Below are 19,952 nucleotides of genomic sequence, written 5' to 3'. Positions count from 1 at the left end.
GTAAGAAAATCTGAGAAACCTGCTGCTGCAGTCAGCTCTGTGTTTTATCTCTATTTGGCAAATACGTTAAAGAAAAGCACAAAGACTCAGCCAAGGCTGGAGGTGATCCATCAAACACTCACCAGAAACACAGATCAGCTTAGACTATGATCTTTTAGTTTAAAATTAACTTGCTCAGTATCAGTGTAACTTAAGCACATGACTAAAACTGAAAGCTCAGAGTTTATTTTAAGTCACCTTGATGAGACAAAGTCCTGCTTTGAGTGCAGGTCTCTGCACGACTCCAAGAACAGTTCTTTATAAACATAAACACAGCTTTTCTCACACTTTGCTGCTACATTTGGAGCTTTGTGGGAGCTTTTAACAACTGACAGACATTTGTCATCTTGTATGTGCTCACAGTTTGACAAAGAAACAACAGTCTGACTTTATTCAGAGTTTATTCAGGAAGATGTAGAAGTAGGTTCTTTTTTGTTTGTTCTCTGACTAAAAACTAAAGAAAAACAAAACAAACAAAAAAAAATCAAATAAACAAATAAAGGCAAAGACTTACCACAGAAAAAGACCCAGACTCCGACACTGATCCAAACTGTCAAAGTGAAACGAGTTGTTGGAGCCGAGCAGGAAACAAAAGCTGAGGCAATGATTAACGAGTCACTGCAAACCAGACACTCCGGTCAGATCAGTTTCTAACGTTCATTGCCTTACATTCCTCACACTTGGTATTTATCAGCTAAACACTGAGCATGATGAACACACGGATGGTTGACCTTGATTACATACTGCATCAGATCACATGTAAACCAAAGAGGAGTTCAAAATGGTTTCAGCAGTTTCTTATTACCTTCAACAAAGAGCTCATGTTTTTGGTAGCATTTACATTTCATTCTGTCTGTAAACACAACAGGTCTAAAAGTTTTGAATGTATTCTGATAAAACTATGTAGGCTGTAGAGCAGGATCATGTTATAACAATCCATTAAAATCTAGCTTACATCTACCGAGGTCTTCAAGGTCAACTTTATAATTCGTTAGTGGAAAATTGACAAAAAGCCTTAAAAGTTTGACCTCTGACCTCTCCCTAAGTTCAACAGGTCAACCTGAAAGTCAGAGTAATGATATTGATAATGCTATATAAAGCCGATTATTTAAAACTATGTCATTGTTGGTACTGACAGCATGTAGGGAATAATACATGGGGATTGTGAATATCAGGTTACTTTTGGCCTCTGACCTCACAGACCGCCTTTCTCAGTCTGTGTCAGTGTACCTTGCCCCTGGATTCCCTCCCCAAATTCCCTGCTTTAGTGTGTGTCACTACCTGATCCGTACCGGAAACCCGATCGGTACCCCGCAAGCGCAATTGTTACGTCACTTCCTCTCTTTGCCAACATTGCGACATTCAATATATTTGAATGATACGGTTAGCGCCCAGTTAGCTCCTAGCATTTCTCAGCAGCTCTGCCTCCTTTTCGACTACCGGGACATTTAAACTATGGATAACCCGTATACAAACAAATTCATGCTTTTCTCCTCAACAGAGAGCATTCCCCGATTGAACAACAGCGCCGTAAAATAATAAGAATGGCGCCTAATTACAGAGTTAATAACACAGACTTTGTAATATCTCACGTGAAGATTCATCAGCCAGATTAAGTGTTTACTGACAATTGACAGTGATAGTGGACATCATCATCACTATTCCAATCAATCCTCTCCACACAGACAAGCGTAAACACACTCGACTATCACTAAATCAAATTTAACACACGTTTGACGCTAATGACGCTAATTCAGTTTACAATAGGGTTCATTCGCTCAGTCAGCAGGTGGCAGTATCCTCGTACACTGGGGAGTAAACTGCCATTAAACGACCAGAAGAAGAAGAAAACCCCTGCACATGCGCGGTAAGGATCGGGTAGCGACAGTACGGTCCGACTTTGCACATGCGCAGTAAGGATCGGGGAGTCCTGATCCGTAACTATTTATCTTTTTATTTTTCGTTTTTGTCTACATTATATTGAAATGCTTCATTATTGGAAACATTTTAAGAGATACTTATTATTCTTAACATCTTAACAGATACTCTGACCCGTAACTATCGTAAAACGCTTCGACTGGAAGTAGACACCTTTCGCGCATGCGGGGTACCGATCGGGTTTCTGGTACGGGTAGTGACAACGTGTTCTTGTTCATTGTGTTTTGCCTTTATTCAGAGATCAAAGCCACAGAGCCTGTCACTTTATACCCTTCTTTGAACCTCGTCCCTGAATCATAGTCACATTACATCAAAGTGTAAATACCCACAATGTGTAATTTCTGTTTCGCTCTATTTACATAATCCTTTCATTTTGTCCTTGTATATAGCGCAGTGGTTAGTATTCTAGTGTTGTATTTCCCCACTTGTTGTATTTAGTCCTTGCCTCACTCGCACAAGCATTGTACTGAGATCTCACTTTCACTATTAAATCACTGTCACGGATTACGTTGAGTCTGTGTTGTGTCTGCTCCACGAGCCCAGCCTCTGTCTGAAGGCTTGCACTTTAACAGCCATGTCATAACTGCTTTAAGTCATACAGAATAGATATTAGAGCCTTAAACAGGCTGACTTCTGCTAAATAGGTCAAAAAAGGCATAAATAATACAAACACATAAGATCTTTATAAAATATGATATAAAAACTATAGATCAACTTACCTGAAAATAAATCATATAAACAATTACAGCAATATGATGCAACAAACACAGCAGTGCTACTAATCCAAAATACTCAAAGCTTCATAGAACTGAAACAAACATTTATTTTTTAGGTCCATTCTGCTGCTGATACATACTTTAGGTTTCTGAATATTAAACTTGTTGCTGCCTTTCATAGTGTGTAACTTGAAGGCCCTGAGTACTTTCTCCCACACTGAAAACACTGGGATGATAAAATTATTTGAACATTACCTAATAAGACTGATTCAGGACAGACAATTAGTTATTTTAAACTTTTCTAGCAGTCCTTCACAAACGGGGAACAGTCTGTCTATTCTCTCCATCTGTCAGCTGCTGCTGGCTCTTCCTCCTCCTCTTCCTCACACACTGCTGAGTTTGTCCTGGTGGATCATCAGGGGTGCAAAGCCTCACAGATGATGTGCAGCAGTGGGTCCCTCAGTCTGTCCTCACTCTGGACACTTGCAGTGGCCACAAGTTTAACTTCTATAATTAAAGCACCTTTCTTGTAGTTTAACAAGTGAACCGCCAGCTCGACAAAACAAATGTTAAAGTCCGTTCGGCTCGATGCCACCGAACAGAGGCAGCAAAACAAAAGAGATCAAATTAACAGTGCAGTGAATCCTGCTTGTGCCGTGATATTTGGGGCTGAAAACCAGGCAGCACTCAAAGCCTATAGTCATTTTAGTTTGTTCTGTTTGAGGATATATAACTAACTTTAATTATCCATAAAAAAGTTACAATCTCTGTAAGATTATAGGCCTAGAAATATGGCCTCAGATGTATGCCAACCTATGAATTGAGACGCAGCTATTGTGTTCTAGAGAAAATGTTGGCTCACTTTGCAGTACGTTACCAGTTGAACATGTTTGCCAAGTCCTTAAATCATTTGCTCGATTCGTCTTATCTACCTGTCAGACTATCAAAATCTAATCTGTTAATACGTTGTGTACAGCAGTGCTCCACACCTGCATTCTGGCGTAAAATGTCTTCAGGTACACACTTCAGGAGTATGCAATGTTTTCCGAGTATCACAAACATTGGTTTAATGCTGAATAAGAAAACATTACTCATTAATGTTTAAATAAATAATAAAGATAAATAAATAAAGATAAATCTCACTATAGTTTTCAAGTCACTTAACAGTTTAACAACATTTGCAAGTATATATATATGTGCATGTGTTTTAGTTATTTTTTCTCTTTATTTTTTGTTATTAGCTACTTCTATAATGGATGACATATAAATAGGAGGATGATCCTCTTGCCAGGCAGCTAATCACCACAGTTATAAAATTCTGCAGGCAGGCACTAGTGAACTGCTTTATTAAACTCTGTCCTCATATACAGTGGGGCAAAAAAGTATTTAGTCAGCCACCGATTGTGCAAGTTCCCCCACCTAAAATGATGACAGAGGTCAGTAATTTGCACCAGAGGTACACTTCAACTGTGAGAGACAGAATGTGAAAAAAAAATCCATGAATCCACATGGTAGGATTTATAAAGAATTTATTCGTAAATCAGGGTGGAAAATAAGTATTTGGTCAATAACAAAAATACAACTCAATACTTTGTAACATAACCTTTGTTGGCAATAACAGAGGTCAAACGTTTACTATAGGTCTTTACCAGGTTTGCACACACAGTAGCTGGTATTTTGGCCCATTCCTCCATGCAGATCTTCTCGAGAGCAGTGATGTTTTGGGGCTGTCGCCGAGCAACACGGACTTTCAACTCCCGCCACAGATTTTCTATGGGGTTGAGGTCTGGAGACTGGCTAGGCCACTCCAGGACTTTCAAATGCTTCTTACGGAGCCACTCCTTTGTTGCCCGGGCGGTGTGTTTTGGATCATTGTCATGTTGGAAGACCCAGCCTCGTTTCATCTTCAAAGTTCTCACTGATGGAAGGAGGTTTTGGCTCAAAATCTCACGATACATGGCCCCATTCATTCTGTCTTTAACAGGGATCAGTCGTCCTGTCCCCTTGGCAGAAAAACAGCCCCATAGCATGATGTTTCCACCCCCATGCTTCACAGTAGGTATGGTGTTCTTGGGATGCAACTCAGTATTCTTCTTCCTCCAAACACGACGAGTTGAGTTTATACCAAAAAGTTCTACTTTGGTTTCATCTGACCACATGACATTCTCCCAATCCTCTGCTGTATCATCCATGTGCTCTCTGGCAAACTTCAGACGGGCCTGGACATGCACTGGCTTCAGCAGGGGAAAACGTCTGGCACTGCGGGATTTGATTCCCTGCCGTTGTAGTGTGTTACTGATGGTGGCCTTTGTTACTGTGGTCCCAGCTCTCTGCAGGTCATTCACCAGGTCCCCCCGTGTGGTTCTGGGATCTTTGCTCACCGTTCTCATGATCATTTTGACCCCACGGGATGAGATCTTGCGTGGAGCCCCAGATCAAGGGAGATTATCAGTGGTCTTGTATGTCTTCCATTTTCTGATGATTGCTCCCACAGTTGATTTTTTCACACCAAGCTGCTTGCCTATTGTAGATTCACTCTTCCCAGTCTGGTGCAGGTCTATAATACTTTTCCTGGTGTCCTTCGAAAGCTCTTTGGTCTTGGCCATGGTGGAGTTTGGAGTCTGACTGTTTGAGGCTGTGGACAGGTGTCTTTTATACAGATGATGAGTTCAAACAGGTGCCATTCATACAGGTAACGAGTGGGGGACAGAAAAGCTTCTTACAGAAGACGTTACAGGTCTGTGAGAGCCAGAGATTTTCCTTGTTTGAGGTGACCAAATACTTATTTTCCACCCTGATTTACGAATAAATTCTTTACAAATCCTACCATGTGGATTCATGGATTTTTTTTTCACATTCTGTCTCTCACAGTTGGAGTGTACCTCTGGTGCAAATTACTGACCTCTGTCATCATTTTAGGTGGGGGAACTTGCACAATCGGTGGCTGACTAAATACTTTTTTGCCCCACTGTAACCTGAAAACATGACAATGTTTACTGGTCGGAAGTAAAGACTGGTGCCTGACCAGGCACAGCCTGAAAAAGGGATATGGGCCGACCGTCATGTAGGCCCAGAGGTCAGGAAGTGGTTAGGTGCAAAGTGTGCTGGACAGCGAGTGACTGGGAGATGGAATTTCACCTTTCTGGCTGTAAAGGAGACTAAGCAAGTGCGTGAAGCCAACACAGTTGATTTAAAAAGCTACAATTGTCTGTTTTTTATTTGTTTATTTATTTTTTAATATATATTTATATATTTTTCATATATATATAATCAGTGTTGGGAAGGTTACTTTTAAAATGTATTCCACTACAGATTACAGGATACATGGCCCAAAATGTATTTTGTAATGTATTCTGAATACTTTGGATTACTTAATATATTATTATGCTTTGTACAACTACATGAATGTACTATGGCTGTGTGAATTATTACTATTACTGAAGGCTACTCGTCATACCAATACCAACTAGATTTTTAAATCTTAATATAAAATGTGGACATTAGGTAAGGCTGCACTTTTGGCAGCAATCTCGTATAGAAAAATATTCCGGGGGTATATAAAACTGGTACGCCGCTGTGAGCCGTAGTAAAGGGACCTCTGGCTAATACGTTGGGTTCTGTGTCGGACTCGTAACCGAAAACTAGCTTTACTTTGTTGTCTCAGTCAACTTTGCTAGCGAGAGACATAGAGAGGCGTTGAAAGGCTGCTCCAACGGAACTTATTGTATCTGAGGAAAATACGAACACAGTGTACATTCGAGTCTTAGTAGCTTACTTGACTTGGCAGTCCATTCTCCCTGCACCACGGACTACACTGCCCATGAGGCTACATTCTTTAGGGCTATGCGTGTAACACTCTACCTATTGCCTTCATATTAATAATTTTTTTTTTTCGTCATTATTCGGGCCGCAGTAGAGGTGACATGGGTCATGAGATTGAGACACAGGCATTGGAGCCTCTTAATACATGTTTTGTTTGGGTTTCCAAAGGCATGGAATTACCAAAAATAGAGAGGGCATACCCTAACATATGAAACATATAATCTGGTCTTTAGGATGGGGTAAAATTTGATAAATAGAACATCAGAAGAACTAAAAAAACATAATTACATCATGTTATTAGTTGACAAAAATAGGGTTCAAATCCAGAAAAAATGTGTGAAAATCTAAGTACAACCCATTTCATAACTTAAAGGAGGACTTTTAGCAGCCATAGATTGATAAAAATCATACAGAAAATTTTTAGTTCAAATTACTTCAGTCTTTCATGTTGTTGTGGAACAATTTGGCTCAGTCTTCTGTACTACATCGCCTCAGTTCATTGAAGTTTGTGGTAATTTGTGCACAGGTCTTGCAATGTCCCGTCTCTGCATTTCCATCAGGATGAGGTTTGGACTTTGACTGGACAATTGCAACTCCATAACCCTCTTCTTTTTTAGTCATTCTGGTGTAGATTTTCAGGTGTGCTTGGGTTAAATGTCCTGTTGCATTACTGAATTTTGGGTAATTTGTTGAACAGAAAGCCATATATTTACCTCTAGAAAACTTTGGTATGAGGAGTTTATAACTTGAAGATGCCCAGGTCATGTGGCTGCAAAACAAGTCTAAATCATCACCATGCTTAAAAGCTAGTATGAGATGTTTTTGCTGTTATGCTGTGTTTGGTTGGCACTGGGCATGTAATAACCTATTCACTTTGGTCTTTGTTGTCCAAAGGACATTGTTCCAGTAGTGTTTAGAGCAAAAGAGCAAAGGGAAAAAAAAACTATCAAAACAGTGTCACATTTGGTAATATAGATACATTTGTTCAAATAAGCAGGTCAAGGCACTCCTAAAAATGAAAATTTAAAGTGTCCGTGTTTAGTCAAATTTTAATCGCTTGTTGAGTTAATTAGGTCCCTATCTAAGAGTTCATAGCCATTACTCTAACCACGCTTTCCCAGTAGCTGCTAGGGTTTGGAGAAGAGAGGAATAAGTGCATAATTTATAAAATTATCAAAAAACGAAAATAAAAAAAAGAAAAAGAAGGAATTATGAAAAATAAATACATTTCACATTAACAATATTGCACACAAAAATGAGCATGCCGCAGACTGAATGAGAAACAAAGCAAGGAATTGTCTGTGAAGGTTCTCAGCAAGGAATTGTTAATTAATTTTGTTGATGCAGTGTTTTCCTTATAACTCCAAAAAACAGCAAAAAACAGCACTACATAACAGGTAACAACTGCTTACATGAGTAGTTACCACATGTCTATTCAATAGAGTGCCACACCGTGTGTGCAAAAGAGGGTACTACAATTTTTTAAAGAAAAGAGTGAGTTAGTGCCAACTAGTGGTAGGATTGAGATAAAGCGCCATCTGGCTCCATCTGACAGAGGGAGGTCAAGCATCAACCCTGGTGGACACAGGTAGAAGTGAAAAATAGAATGAAAATAAAATAAAATAAGAACCATTAATAAAAAATAAATAAATAACTTAAAATTAAAATAATAATTAATAACTATTTTTTAGAAAGAGAAAAGAAAAAACTGATTAACAAAGACCAGAGTAATTATAAAGCATACAGACAAACAGACAATTGAAAAATTTTAAATACTACAAGAAAGGAATTGACAATAACAATATTGAATTACAAATGAAGCTGAAATAAATAACAACAAAATAAAAGCAGGAAATGAATACATAAGAAACAACATCAATAACGTATAATTATATAGAACAAATTTAATAGAACAATGAAACAGAAAAGGAAATAAAATAACAACTAAGATTTCTGCAACACTCAAAGAAGAACCAGGACCTCCCAGAAATATGAGACAGCTCAAGAACTTTGTAAAGAACAAGATGTTGGAAGGAGAAAAGAGACGAAGATACAGACAAAATTGGAAAGACACCTCAATGAAATATGGAAAATGTGGGGAAATGGAGGATTGATTTCCACCTATCAACAAAGCACAACTCCCAAATAATGATGCAATAAAAGCCCTACATGAGAATGCAAAAGAGGAACACAATAAGGCATGTTTGGCATGGGAATGAGGAAGAAAAACTTGGGGCTCAAGGAAAGCTGACATGAGTAAACCAAGAGGTCTTTGGATGACAATAACAACAATGTGTCGAACTATGGTTAAAGGTAAAAGACATAATCATTCAACACAAAGCCAGAGTTTCAAGGTAACAAAGATCAGACCGTCAGCTACAGAGGCCACACCTATGGTTTGTGGGTCTGCATACAGTGTCCCCACATGGGCTCCATGAGCATGTGTTTGCTAGGTCGGAGCTTGAAATCTTAAAATAAATAAATAAAATCAATTAATTACTGTATTTCAACCAAAACTAAAAAAAAAAAAGTATTTGAATGAGCATTAAACAAAGTTGCAAAGTTGACCCAGACAACAAAGTAAAGCTAGTTTTCGGTTACGAGCCTGACACAGAACCCAACGTATTAGCCAGAGGTCCCTTTACTACGGTTCGGAGCCGCGGCCCTGTTTTCTATACGAGATCACTGCAAAGTATGCAGCCTTACCTAATGTCCACCCTACTGTTACTCATTCTATATTAAGATTTAAAAATCTAGTTGGTATTGGTATGGTGAGTAACCTTCAGTAATAGTAATAAATCAAATACATTTTAAAAGTAACCTTCCCAACACTGACATTATGACTAAACAAACTGCACAGGAACAGGAAACCTGCCCTCCCCCAGTGATATTCTTCAGTTGTATTTTAGTCTGTTACTCAGTCAGTGAGCAGCAAGACAACATGGTGATTACAACTCTCTGCTTCAGACTATGTGAGTAATTGTTGTTAGGTTTGGGTTTCTTTTTTTATATTTTCAGATTTACTGCATATATGTCTGTACATTAAATAATTTATGGCTTTCCTGTGCTGATCTAGTAATACTTGAAGTTATTCTGCTGGGGACACATGTTCGAAATAGCTTGACCCAAAAAATGGGTGAGTACGTTAGAGAGGTTAATAAAATAAATAATCTTTTTTTTTTACTTTTTGGGGGGTGAGTAAGTTGGGTTTGACTTAAACATTTTCTAAGTCTGTTGATGATGTTTATTAAAATCCTTTTAGATTTAATCATCTTTCACTAACACATTTTATAAGAATTTTGATTATTCTGTTAACTATTAATCTTGTGATGTTTCTAATTTTCAGGTGCAGCTACTCTTCGTGTGTCTCCTAACAGACTCCAACACTTTCAGTATGAGCCTTTATCTTTTGATTGTGAGATCCCTGATGGTTCTGCTGAACTGAGAGGAGTCAGAATCACTGAGGAACTGTTAGAACATTTTACTCCAGCGTGTAATAGTAAAAGAACTTCCTCTTCATGCACAATTTCTCAAACTTATCTAACAGACAGTGCAGAGTACTGGTGTGAGGTTAAAGCGGGTCAGAGAAGCAACAGTGTCAACATTACCATAACTGGTAAGTTCATCATATTTGTGAAATTAGTAAAAAGTTTTATTTTAAAATTAGGTGAGATTTATTATCCACTTTGTCTTGTATGGTACAGAATGTATTTGTATTTGTCATTTACCTTTTTAAAAAGTTAAAAAAAAAAAAAATCCATTTTGCATTTTCTTCAGATGGTTCTGTGATCCTAGAGAGTCCAGTTTCCCCTGTTTTTGAGGGAAACAATGTGACTCTCCGCTGCATAAGCAAGACAACTCACACCAACCAAAGTGCAAATTTCTACAAAGACGATGGCCTCATAGACCGGAGCCCTTCTGACAACATGGAAATTAACAGTGTTTCCAGGTCTGATGAAGGACGATACAAGTGCAGCATTTCTGGTGTTGGAACATCACCAGAAAGCTGGCTTCATGTCAGATGTAAGACTAAAACTATATTTACTTATTTCTATGGCTGGGCTTCATAGAGAGAGAAATGTGACTCTAACAATTAGATGTCTGTTCTTTTGGTCTTTATGAAAATGTTTATGTTATAAAAGTCACATTAAAACTTTTTATGTTTTAAATAGAAAAAAATACACATGCAATTATATTTATAAAGTTGTGCCATTGCAGCATATTCTTCAGTAGAGACCCTGTCAGATGACTCCAGTTACAATCCTGTCTTAATCCTGCTGTGGACTGTGTTGCCTACTTTAGTGATAATATTGATGCTGCTGGTAGTCGGATTTCTTAATACTCGCAAACATCAAGGTAATTCAGTTTTTTCAGTTTGATTAATTTCTAAGAATAGTCTTCTATTCCCTGTTCATTTTTTTTCTAATGCTGGGTTTTTCTTTCTATTCATTAGTTTCCTCAAAGACATCATCAGTAGCATCAAACTCAGATGAAGACCATCCAGGAGGTGAGAGGAAAAATAATTATGACAATTGTATTACTCTATTTCATGCTTGTCACCAATTTTATGGCCTTCTATCTTTTTATCAATCAAATTTGTTAACCAGTCCAAGTCAATGTCACAGTGGGACTGGATGACTTTTGTCTTAAGTGTATTGCTTGTTTGAGAGACCGAATGATTCAATTTCCAGTAAGTTGAGATATAAGAAAATTCAAATAAAAGCTAAACGTGAAGTGTGGTATTTTTATGTGCCATATGCTGCACAGAACGATTATTTTTGTGTCTGCTCGGTATGTCGTATGTGGGTTTTTTGTTTTAGACACTGCTGATGCTTTGATAATTTAAAACTGTCTTAGGTCAAACCACAGCACAAAGCCAGAAAAAGAAAAGCGTGAGGGCTACCAACAACAGCTTTAGAGTATAAATATATATATATATTCTAATATATATATGCATAATAACCTCTCTTGCCTACAGATGATTCTTCCCCTTCAGACGATATCTCAGAACAACCTGTTTACACCACTGTGATCATAAACAAGACAGAACAAACGCAAGAACTGGGTTCGTTTGTTATGAACATTTGGACATTTTATTGCATTTCTTTCTTTATTTCCTGCCTTTTATAAACTTATGCCAGCACAGTTAAGGCACACTGCACAAATATTTACAGTGATCTTATATTAAAAAATTAATGCTTGCTTCCTAAAAGAAAACATATATTCTCAATTTCAATGGCAGAATCAGGATTATCACGCTCCACACTGCCCCCGATTCCCCCAGCAGTTGAAGAGTCGAGTTCTCCAGAGATGGTCATTTATTCACCCATCCAGACAGTAAGACTATTTTTGCCTACAGTGAGCTACATTTTAGAATTTACAAAATAATATTTTTAATGTAAATACATATTTAATTTTATTACTGTAAACCATCTTTTATGGTCCCGTTTAGTTTATGTGATTTGCTCTGGTATTATCATTAGACCCAAGTTATATAGTTTTTGTTCATTCCACGTTAACTTAATGTGATGAAGTGATCAAAGAAGTTAAAATAAAAAATAAAATAAAAAGATTACACAGGTTCAAAGATGCATGACTGAGGAAGATGGCCTCCAATACTAATATATCTTTAATTGCATTTGTTAAAATAAAAACTAAAAGAATAAAACAATAAAAACTGACTGTGGCACAGCCTATTCTGTAACAGTGTCCTAAATTAAATAAAGCCACCATATATTGAACTGGACTTACCAGTAACTGAGGACCATAAAAGAAGAAAATCACACATAAAAACCAAATCTACACCCTGTGCTGTACAACACAGGAGGTGTGGAAAACGACCCACCACCGAAGGTCCCACAGCTACTGTTGTGTCCTCAGTTCACTGCAATAAAAACAAAACAAGAACAACAATGACAAAAAAACACATTAAAAGTCATAAAAACCTAAAAGAACACTGATATATATTTCAACATTTAATACAAACACACACACAGACACACACACACATTTAAAAACAAAATTAAAACATACACAGGCCTAGTAACTGGCACCACACGAGTGAACTGTGGCCTGTACCGGTTATAGTTGTTGTGATATTCGATCGTAGCATACCCCAAAAAGGAGCTCTCTGTGGCATGTGAACTACTCTTTCAATGACTTCAGAATGCTCTTAAAAAGAAAATCGTGGTACCACAGGATAGTTGCAGTTCATATCGAAAGGATACAACCTGACAGGCATACCATGTCAATTTTAAGCTGCTCTGATGTTACCTTTTAAAGTAATGGCCCTTCAATTAAAGTGCAACATGAATAATCTGACTAGCAGTGCTACAGAAAGTGAGAGCATGAGTGAGCAATGGACAGTAGCCCATCTGGCTACATTAAGTTAAAAAAAAAAGAGCCTGAACATCAGGGCAACATCCTGTAAAAATTAAGTATTATATAATAGTGTTGTTTTTTTTTTCCTGTCTTACAGGCCACAATGAGCAAACTTCAAACTCCTGAAGAGTAGACTACAAAAAGGAGGCAAACCTGTCATGGTTCCTGGGTCGTTGACTGAGTGCTTTGAGTTTATTTCTCTTCATTCCCACTTAAGAGTTTTCTTAATTATTTCCAGTGTTCTTGAAATTCTAGTTCTAAGTTTATGATAATGATGTAGTCCTTGAGTTTTAGTTAATATTTATTTGTGCCTTGCGGTTCCTGTTGTTGTGATGTTGCGCTTTATAAATAAATTGAATTAAATTAAATTTCTTTCTTTTAGTATTCCGATTTTGGTTATTTGTTTTTGTCTTTTGTTACTTTTTCCCAGACTCTTCCGTGTTTCCTGTGTGCAGCTAAATTAGGTCTTCTCATGTTATGATATGTCATGTCTTATTTTGCCAGTCTCTCTGCTTCCCCAGCTGTGTCTCTCTCCCTGATTACCTCGTGTGTATATTTAAGCACTCAGTTTTTCCTCAGTTCCCTGTTGTGTTATCCCACATATTATATTTTTTGTTATTATTATCTATTGCTCTATTTTGTGATTTTGTTTTTGCACTTTTGGCTCAAGCCTAGCTTTGTTTTATATTCTCCTGTGAGTTCCAATAATAAAACTGTCTTCTCGAATTTACCCTTTGTCACTGCAGTCCTGCATATTGGGTTTAAAATCTGCCTGTTACACAGTGTATCCTGACACAACCCACTTGAAGCCTTACTTGATATGTGCAGGAAATTAAGAAAATTTGCTTTGTTAAAAAATTAAGAAATTAAGAAATTATAATTAGGTCTGAAACAGTATTGAGAGTAACGGAACTTTCACATTTTGTATCTGTAGCTATCAAGGTGGTGGAAAATAAAAAGCTGTATTTTAGGCTTGTTTATGTTAATATTCAATAGTTAAGCATACTTAAATTTTAACAATAACCTGCAACACACCCAGTGAGCATTTTGGAGTGTGTTTAATAAACACATTGCAATGTGGAGAGAAACATCCCAACCAAACACTCGGATCATCCCTGGCCACTGCCCCACATCTTTTATACACACACAGACAAACGTCTTGATGCAATCATGCAGGTATGTAGCGTTTTTAGCGGGAGAAATGTTTCGTCACTCATCCAAGTGACTTCTTCAGTCTCAGCTGGAGGAATATTTAGATTTATTTCATAAATATGAAACAGTTTAATTAATGATTCAGAAAATAAATAAATAAATAACACACTTACTGTACATAAAATTTAAAGTTTTACACACACACACACACACACACACACACGCTTTTGGCAGACCCTGGAGATGATGGGTGTGTGTTGTTGTTGGTCCGTTACACATACGGAGAACAACAAATTTATAACATACGAAGACCTGAAGTGACACTGAGGGTTAAAACAATGAAAAGTGTCCACTGAAGCCACTGTCTGCTTAATTTTTTTGTATGTTTTTCAGTTTTCTTTTATTCCCAGTGACCTCAGCACTCAGTGTTGGGGAGTAATGGAATACATGTACCGGCTTTACGTATTTAAAATACAAAATATGAGTAACTGTATCCCGTTACAGTTACCTTTTTAAAAGGTGGTATTCAGAATACAGTTACTTTGTTGACATAAATGGATTACATGGCAGTCTTTTCCTGTTTCCTATGTTAGGCTATACCCTCTCTATTTTTGGTAATTAAAAACAGGTATTATTGACAAGCAGGTCCAACAGCAGGTAACTTATGTTTAAACTGTCAGATTGTTCCACTGGATGTCCGTCCTGACACAACACCTAAGGGATTTGTATCTCCTTCTGGGATTTTTGCTTGTTAAGCAAATCTGTAAAACACTACACTATTGACCCAGTAACTACTTAATATTATAACAAAAGACAATCATTTTTTCGCTCTTTTTTAAAGATCTGTAATTTTGCCTTTTATCCTTTCTCCTGGTTTTCTTTTACTGTCTTCTTTTCAGTAGGTGAACTCTGGTGTCCACCTGGTGCGTATTTTTTCACTTATCTTTCGTCCATTAGCTGTTATTATCCACCGCCATCCTTTATACTGCTGTTAAATTGTGTGTAGATTGACTTTCCTTCGTCCAAACTTTAAACAAACTCATTTTAGTTTGTTTTTGCTTTCTTTCTTTATCACAGTAGAGCAGGGGTGGGCAACTCCAGCCCTTGAGGGCCGGTGTCCCTGCAGGTTTTAGATGTGTCCTTGAACCAACACAGCTGATTTAAATGGCTAAATTAGCTCCTCAACATGTCCTGAAGTTCTCCAGAGGCCTGGTAACGAACTAATCATGTGATTCAGGTGTGTTGACCCAAGGTGAGATCTAAAACCTGCAAGACACCGGCCCTCGGGGCCTGGAATTGCCCACCCCTGCAGTAGAGAGAGGATTTTCTCACTACTGGAATCTGACATGCTGTTTCGTCATTTATAGTTTGTGTGGTTTGTTTTTGTTTTCTTTAATGCTGGTATCATTCTTTGCTTCTTGTCCTTGTTTAGGCTGATGTTCTTGTCCACTATCATCCATTAGACTGATTTGGGATTTCACCCTTTCTTCTGTCAATGTTATTATCAAATTCTTCAGGTTGTGCTTGTCTCCCATTACCTGATATGGTCTCTTCATTTCTGCACAGACCATTTGCTGTCTCTCTTCCTGGTTGGCTATTATTTTTGTTGTGTGCCACTTTGTGTTGTGTGAGGAAAACTTTTGTTGGAAATATCAAACTCATTTTCCACTTTGTTTTGACACGAAGATCCAGGTTCTATACCAACATGTGCAGTGTCATTCACTTCTACCATTTCTTTCTTCATCATAGATTCATTTTCTGGCTCTTCAGCAAAAGAGAATATTTTATCCATGCTTCCACTCTGTGATTCTCCATCATTAGGGAAAATTTAGATCTCTGTGTGTAGAAACAGATGGTAGTAGCTACAATTTTAAATTATTTTGCATATTTTGCTACACCAAAGGTATCTAAGTGAAAATGTACTGACAAGAAAATGTTCCTAATAAATGAATATATAATAATGACAATAATAACAATAAGTTTCTGGCCCAGCTGAAACAAACTCAATAACAGCTTCTAAGATTACCAACATAAAAGAAAGTAAGAAAAATATTTGAAATGTTCATTTTAAAACAGTGAATCAAAAATGGCTCTATAGGCATAAATCAGATGTATATATTATGCAAACATACAAACAATGCATTCTAACTGTAGACCCTGTGCACAAGAAAATGCTAACTTCCTGGTTTGAGACCGGATGTAGGGTTGTACATTTCCGGTAGCTTTACTTTGCGGTCAATCGCTACCGTGAAGATATACTCCACAATCATGTCCAGAACTTGAAAACGGAAAGATCGTGTTAAGTTACAAAGAGCAGAAGGTGGGAACACTCACCACTGTTGTGTCATAAAAAAATCTAATGATTAATTTTGACGTTTAAGGAGTTTAGATCGATCAGTTGTTTACATCACTCAACACAAGCAGAACTGCATTACTGCAGCAGAAGACACATCGTCTACATTCAGAAGCACATCTCTGTATAGTGACTGGCAGGGGCGGAGCGTGGGGGTGGCTTACTGGGCTTAAGCCCGGGTTGTTTTGTCAGAAGCCCGGGGTCTTTTGGAGTGTAATTTTTTCATAGTTAGATGCCTGGCTGACAACTGTATAAAACAAAAAGTACACACAATATTCGACTGTGCGTGAATCCCCCCTGATATTGGTATGATCCGAGCTCAGGCACTAAGCGACTGAGCGAGAGGGCGGGGCAGCTGCTGCCTGTGAGTGCGCTGTTGGAGAAACGGAGCCAGCCATACTAAGGAGAGCTTAAGTTTGACCAGGTACCAAAGCAAATCATTCGTACCGTACAAATAATGTAAATATGACGGTGTATCATGAAAGATTGATATCAAACTGATCACTTGACCAATATTACGTTACTTGCTCTTCAAGTGAATCAACAAATGGCGAAATGAAAAGCCGAACAAATGTCTTAGCTTACGTGTGTTTATTTCATATTTTCAGTTCTTACCCTCCCCGACTAAATAGGTTCCAGTTATGTACTGAAATATAAGAATGGACATTAGAGGGTTCTTTCAAAGAAAAAACTCAGGTAAATGTTATTAGTGTGAATGCTTGTAAAAGCATTCACAGTATTGTTCTTCTAATCTTTATTCTTCTATTTTATTATCTATTCCGTACGTTTTTTGTACTCTATCTCCTTCAAAACCGTTCAACTTAGAAAAACCATTCAAACACCGTTAGATTCCTCTTCTTTTGGACATGACTGCTTCTATTTTTCTCATTTTTAACATTTATATTTTTAATTTTATTCAACTTTTTTCAACAAAAATTTCCCATGTATTTCAATGGAGAGACCCTTCAAATTCTCATTCAACTTCTCTTTAAACTGTATCTACTTCCACATACATTGACGTAGAGCCACCATTCAAACTTTAAAACGAAGACAAGACATTCAACTATTCAACTTGTATTTATCTTTTCAATATCTATTATACTTTTTCTTCAGTTCCAGTTTAAGTTTCATGATGTTTTTTCAGCCGTTTCAGAGTTTATAATGGGTGTGTATGGGACGGAATGTTGGGGCTAGAGTGAGACAGCTCAACTGCTAGAGTGAGAGGAGCAAAAAAATTAATCTTAAAATCTTTTTTAAAACTGCTGCTGTGTCCGCAGTGTTTGCTCTACAGGTATGATTTTACCCTTAAAACGTAGCCATCGCTGTCCTCTTTCATCCAATGTGTTTACTATTGTACTAGGTGTTATGGTTCTTTCATAAATGTCACCAATGCACAGCCTCCTCCCTCCAACTCTTCCATAGACTCTAATGTTAAAATGACTAGACATTGCTGGAGCTCACGGTGAAAGAATTTCATCAATACGACTTGTACTCTTCATTTGGGAACGATTTGTTTCGGCCTGACTTTTCTGTTCATTTTAAGCAGCAAAAGTGAGGTGCATGTCTGTGTCCGTGTGTATGGAGCCATTGGGTGCAGTCACTATAGCAACCAGGCTCACACCTGCCTGCTTAACGAGCTCTGCCTGCCACTGTGCCAAGATTCATCTTAAACACTTCTCTTTCAACTGCTGCTGTGTCCACAGTGTTTGCTCTACAGCCATCATTTTACCCTCAAAACGTCGCCATCGTTGTTCTCTTTCCAACACAATGTCTTTGAAAGCTCAGAAATGTAAACTTTTTAAACTGTGTGGATCCAAGTGGAGGGATCACATTTTAGTCATTCAGTGATTCAAAGTATATGAACTTTTAATATTCATTCAGATGTTTTCTGACTCTAAATTTTCTTTTCTCATTTCTTAGGTTTTTCTAATTTACATTTAAAACATTTTCAGCTATTTTCCAACTTCTTCTCTGTGGTTGTCAGTTTTTAGCAGTTCAGCACTTTTGTTTTCAGGTGCAAATTTCTGTATTTTTCATCTCATTCAACATTTGTAACTTAAAATTCAGCAATTAATTCATTTCAGTGCATACATTCAGATTCAAGCATTCACACTGCAGTTTCTTCAGAAAATGCACTTTCTAGTTTTATATATTATGCTTTGTATGTTGTTCAGTATATTTCTATGCAAAACAAGAGGGATTTCAGTACACCGCAGAATATTCACATTTGTAACCAGATATTTACATACACTTTAGGGAGAAAACATAAAACATTTTTACTGTACAACATCAATTTAGAGTAAACTTTTGTTTTAGATAAATATTGAAATATCTTTTGAATTAGTTAAATGTCAGAATAAAGAGAGACAGAGGTGTCTATTTTTTATCACTTTCATCAAATTTAGGAGTACATGTACTCTAAGTTTATTGTTAATTAATAAGAAAACTCCAGACGATTCCATTCTGAGCTGAAGAAGCTTCTGATAGGTTAGTAGAGTCCATGTGAGTAAATTGGTGGCACACCTGTGGATGCATATAAGGCAAAACACAGAGCCTGTTTCTTTGAAATGGGAAAATCAAGAGATGTCAACCAAAACACCAGAAAAAGAACTGTGGAGCTCCATAAGTGTGGCTCAATTTTGAATACAATTTGGTGCCATTTGCAATTAAGAAATACAGATAGTTTCTCTCTTTACTCTTAAAGTTAACAAATATGTTTTTTATATTTATCAATCTAAAAAAATAAACATTTAGTCTGATTTGATGTTACAATTAAAAAAGTGTTTGTGTTTTGATCTGAAGAGTGTGTAAATATCTGGTTTCAACTGTATATTTGATGATTGTCAGCACAAAGAGGGAGAGAGAGGAACAGAGAGGGAGATGGAGAATGAGGACAGAACAGAGATGAAACAAGAGCAGGTGAGACACACATGTTAGTCAAATGGTTGTTTACCAAAAGTATCACCGTATCATAGGTCCTCATGTATCTCGTACCTAGTGTTTCTTTTTAGGTTTGCTATTTTTCAAATTCTACATTTATTAAGTTATGCAGGCTTGTTTGCACAACAAGGCTAAATAATTATATAAACTTTTCTCAATCTAAATAGTGTACTTTGGTAGAATTAAAAAAACAAGTGTAGTGCAGGTCTATGATGATTTTTAGTGCTACTATCATCTAGTTCTGATTCTGGTTCTGTCTTGGTTAAGTCCTCAGTAGTCCTGATTTTGAACTGTTGTAGTCCTGTTTTAATTCCGGATCAGTTCTGGGTCTGGTTGAATTGGGGTTTAGTCCTCGTGTCTTGATACAGCCCCGACTTTGTTCTGCCTTGCTGCTTAATTAAAAAACTAGTTTAAGGTGTTCTGCACATGTGATATATATTTTTCCCTATATGAAGTCATTCTTTTTTGAACAAAACTCAAAACAGAGCCTATTAATCTTTCAGTCATTTCTAACCCCCCCCCCAAAAAAAAAAAAAAAAATCCCACATGCATACTACCCTTTAGGGCTAAGCCCCAGGTGTTTCAAATGTCTGGCTCCGCCTCTGGTGACT

The 19,952-nt window shown here is 37.3% G+C and overlaps 2 protein-coding genes across 3 annotated transcripts in view; one reads left to right on the top strand and one right to left on the bottom strand.

Annotated features, from left to right (window-relative positions):
• The window catches only part of LOC146390153 (uncharacterized), a 66,438-nt gene extending 65,769 nt beyond the window's left edge, over positions 1-669 (bottom strand). For both annotated transcript variants that reach the window (XM_084923199.1, XM_084923200.1), the window contains exon 1: positions 554-669. The gene's annotated coding sequence lies outside the window, so the exon portion shown is untranslated. The remainder of the gene's footprint in view (positions 1-553) is intronic.
• A 4,286-nt stretch (positions 670-4,955) lies between these two features.
• On the top strand, positions 4,956-13,029 carry LOC146390152 (uncharacterized). The gene is made up of 6 exons (XM_084920795.1): positions 4,956-5,115; positions 9,862-10,131; positions 10,293-10,538; positions 10,969-11,022; positions 11,758-11,852; positions 12,994-13,029. Exons 1-6 carry the CDS (start codon positions 4,992-4,994, stop codon positions 13,027-13,029), a joined length of 825 nt encoding a protein of 274 aa, XP_084776921.1. The 5' UTR covers positions 4,956-4,991.
• The last annotated feature ends 6,923 nt before the right edge of the window (positions 13,030-19,952 follow it).

The sequence above is a fragment of the Perissodus microlepis genome, chromosome 3, assembly GCF_051167445.1.
Source record: "Perissodus microlepis isolate ML-2025 ecotype Zambia chromosome 3, ASM5116744v1, whole genome shotgun sequence".
Taxonomy (NCBI): Eukaryota; Metazoa; Chordata; class Actinopteri; order Cichliformes; family Cichlidae; genus Perissodus; species Perissodus microlepis.
This window is presented reverse-complemented; position numbering and strand designations above follow the sequence as displayed.

Excerpts from the sequence above, each read along its gene's own strand:
- LOC146390152 (XM_084920795.1), top strand. The coding sequence starts at position 4,992 with ATGGTGGCCTTTGTTACTGTGGTCCCAGCTCTCTGCAGGTCATTCACC. Across the intron at positions 10,539-10,968 it reads AAGCTGGCTTCATGTCAGAT|TTTCCTCAAAGACATCATCA; the intron begins GTAAGACTAAAA and ends TCTATTCATTAG. Across the intron at positions 11,853-12,993 it reads TTTATTCACCCATCCAGACA|GCCACAATGAGCAAACTTCA; the intron begins GTAAGACTATTT and ends CCTGTCTTACAG.